Consider the following 3781-nt stretch of genomic DNA (forward strand, 5'->3'; position numbering starts at 1 on the left):
GGTTCTATCCATTGTTGGAAAACAACAACACAATAACAGTTACCCAGATGACAAATTCAACTAAAAATCATAATTTGACTTACCAACATCTCCTATGAAGTAATGCCAAAGTGGAAAGTGATGTTAGAAACAAAATTTGACCTAAGAAATTGGTCAAATAGCAACAGTAGCGGTAACAACAACAACAACAAATGGTCAACAAGAACAAGATGAAGATGATAATGAAGTAGAAGATGAAGATAATGAAGCAGAAGATGATGAATGAAGCAGTAGCAACAATGAACAACAAAAATCGCTAAGAGAGAGAAATTAACAAAGGGTGAGAAGAGAGAAAAAGACGTCTTTTTTCCCTCCATTTTCCGTTACATAGGCTAATATTTGGATCAAAGTGTAAATTTAAAAACTTGTAGGTTATTTTCAAACTTCCCCAACTTTCTTAATCCATAATAAAGTAATTGTCACCTCAACCTAATAATTAAGACTTGTGTCACCTACACCTCATTTTAAAACTCTTTTGTCATCTGTGGCCCAAACCCCCTTGTTTCTTTACCATAATACCTACATGAAAATAATTTTTCAAATTATTCATTTATTTTTACCAGTCAGTGCCTCATAAGCACGTTGCTATGCGGTTAAATCTTGAAATTAATAAATGTCAATTCCCAAATAAAATCATATTTACAGTTTAGAAGTCCAACATTTCATCAGCTCTGGCTAGCAAGTTTCTTTTTATCCCCATTAAGTTTCGAGGGAGTTAGATTTTCAGCTTATTCAGCTCAGCCTCTGTGAAATAACAACGTAAGTAAAAATAGATAAATTTAAGCCTTTAAAGAGGAAAAAAAGATGGAGAAAAAAAAGCGGGATAGTTGTTGTTATGGGTTGTGGAAACAGAATGTAAACCCCTAGATCTTATCTTTTTGAGGAGTTGCCATAACAATAGGCTTTTCAACAATATTTGATTGAAGTTAAAAGGAGCATTCAAAGTTGAAGCTTAAAAAGGATATTTGAAAGTTGTGTTTAGACATAAATTTCACTTGTAGATAACTGTTGAAGCTTTGTGAGTGAACCTCAAACCAGTATTCCAAGCTTTACATTCTCTATTTCAAGTTGAAGTTAAAATAGCACACACCAAATTAAAAGACCATCACTTAGATGCAAATCACATTTCAAGTTGAAGTTGAAAACATGAAATAGTTATCAAGGAGGAGTGGTTATCGGACACTAGTATATACTCCTAGCTGAAAATATTATTCACCAAGGAGCTAGCCATTAGCTGGTAATTGTCAGTGATTCAATTATCAGCCATCACAGGAAGGTTAATAGCTAGCTTGTCCATCTTTAACTATTTCAATAGTTTAATTGTCAGAGTATCATTGACAAGCAATGGATCCAAACACTAGTTTGAACATAGATAACATGATGATAAACATATATATCGAAAATTAACTTGTTTTAGTGAGTCGAGTTGTTTCTTGGAGAGTTTTGCAGAAAAAAATCTTGCTCTTTTTTTCTTTCTAGGAAAATAAGAAAAGTTCATACATACAACACTTTGTTTATAACACGTTATGGATTCTAGTTGGAATTTTAGTACTGATCAAATATATAGCGGGATCCAACGTATGACGAGAGTTTTATTGCACCACGCTATCCTTTTAAATGTGAGTAGATGGAAAAAGTTAAATACTTCGTACCAAAGCATTCATACTTGAGGGATTTAATTACATGAACAAAGTTACTGTGAATTGCAGTCATCTTATGAGCAAAGACTAAAGCTGAGCACTCTAAAAGTGACAATAGAATGACAGGACCATCTAAATTTCAGCGATAAATTTTAATACAAGGAATTATGTGGGGTGGACAGAGTTACCTGATACTTGTACTGTTACTATGATGTATACTAAATAAGTACATATGAAATAGTTGTCGGTGCAGTTGCTAAATCCGCCCAATTCCCCCTTCATGTATGGTTACCTGATGCCATGGAGGGGCCTACTCCTATTTCGGCTCTCATACATGCTGCTACTATGGTAGCGGCGAGGATTTTTCTTGTAGCTCGGCTTCTTCCTCTTTTCAGAGTTATGCCTTACATAATGTATTTAATCTCGATTATAGGAATAATAACAGTATTATTAGGAGCTACGTTAGCTCTTGCTCAAAAAAACATTAAGAGAAGTTTAACCTATTCTATAATGTCTCAATTGGGTTATATGATATATATATAGAGATACTTGTTAGTTAATATGACGATATTGAATATTAGATCGAGATCATTATTCGTCTTAAATTCTGAACCTCCAAACATTAGATTCTGACTCAATTACTGCGACCTCTTCTTTCCTTCTCCTCATCATTTTGTAAATAATCATATGAAAAAATTCTGACATCATTTTTGTCATATAGTAATAATTTAACAAAATTCACATAAAAGATAATCAAATATTTTGACAAATATTCCTTTTTTTAAAAACAAAGAGTCAGAAACCAGAGCAACAAAAATACTCTTATCAATCATTTTCAAAAAATAAAAAATAAAAATTATTGTTTGAATCTTGACCCAAGCCCACCTGGAAAGAGAGGAACGTCGAAAGGGTAAAACAAGAAGCTGCCTATTCACTGTTTGAAAAAACCAAAAATCCTCTAAAGCTATGTCAGCCTCCTCAAATTCCCCAATCAAAGACAAAGAAAACCCACATATAGAATCCCAAATCTTGGAACCCCTTAACCCCCAAAATCAAAAAAACCCTCGAAATCAAGAAACCCAACAGCTGTTTCTTGATGAAAATAAGCAAGAAAATACAGTTGATGTAAGTACTTGTGGTTCTTTAACTGTCGATTTACAGCTCGGAGACTCCGAGGTAAGTATCCCTGAGTGTCGTACGATGTCTCCTAGTAATACCCTTAAGAGGCCTAAAAGGAAAAAGGGTAAGTGTAATACAAAAAAGTTACAAGCAATAGAGAGGAAAGTGCAGACGATAAGGGGAAATTTAAAGCCTGTTCCTTTTTTCCCGTCCAAGATTCTTGATTTTGATAGGCACGAGAAGTTGTTGAGGCGTTTAGGGTTGTGGGATTTTGTGCATATTGAGTTTGATAGAGATTTAAGGGTGGATCTGCTTGCACAATTGATTGCTACTTATGATTCGAGAATGAGGTGTAGTTATGTTAATTTTTTTAGGATTAATGTTAATCGGGCCGATTTAGCACGGGCGCTTAAGTTGCCTGTGAAGAAGGATAGAGGTAGTGTTGATGGCATGGATTTGGATGTTGATCCGTTGACTGAGGAGTCGATAAGTTTTCTTGAGAATTTTGTGTCGATTTGGGTGCTTTTACATGAGGATATGTGGATAATGCCGAATGAGGTGATTAGTTGGACTAAGGCGATAAAAGACGGGCATCCTGAGAAAGTGGATTGGGCTGGATTGTTTTGGTTTATGGTGGAGAAGGAATTGATACAAGGGGATGAATTAGTGGACTGTTATTATGCTGCGCATTTGCAATACCTGATAAAATCGCAGCGTGAGCAGGTGTTGTTTAGTGAAGAGCCAGAAAAGGTGGCGTTTGAAGTTGATGTGAAGGAGGAGGATGAATGTGGTAATGAGGAGAATGCGAGAGCTGGTATGTCAACTGAAGCTCGAGAATTGGATGGAGCTTTAGGGGGGGAACTGAATGTTGAGTTGACTTTGGGGCATGATTGTGGTCCGAAGAAAGAGGTGAAAGATGTGGAGATGATGGATGGTGAGGAGCACAAGGAAGAGAAGGAGGTCGAGGAAGAGGAGCACAAGGA

General features: G+C 35.7%; 1 protein-coding gene across 1 annotated transcript; it reads left to right on the forward strand.

Moving 5' to 3' along the window:
• Positions 1–2497: 2497 nt before the first annotated feature.
• On the forward strand, positions 2498–3781 carry LOC124893785 (repetitive organellar protein-like; the record flags this gene model as incomplete). Its single annotated transcript, XM_047404636.1, is given in 1 exon segment — positions 2498–3781. A coding segment is annotated over 1 exon segment (1136 nt), but the record flags the coding sequence as incomplete, so codon positions are not given.

This window comes from Capsicum annuum, unplaced genomic scaffold (assembly GCF_002878395.1).
Source record: "Capsicum annuum cultivar UCD-10X-F1 unplaced genomic scaffold, UCD10Xv1.1 ctg65102, whole genome shotgun sequence".
NCBI lineage: Eukaryota > Viridiplantae > Streptophyta > Magnoliopsida > Solanales > Solanaceae > Capsicum > Capsicum annuum.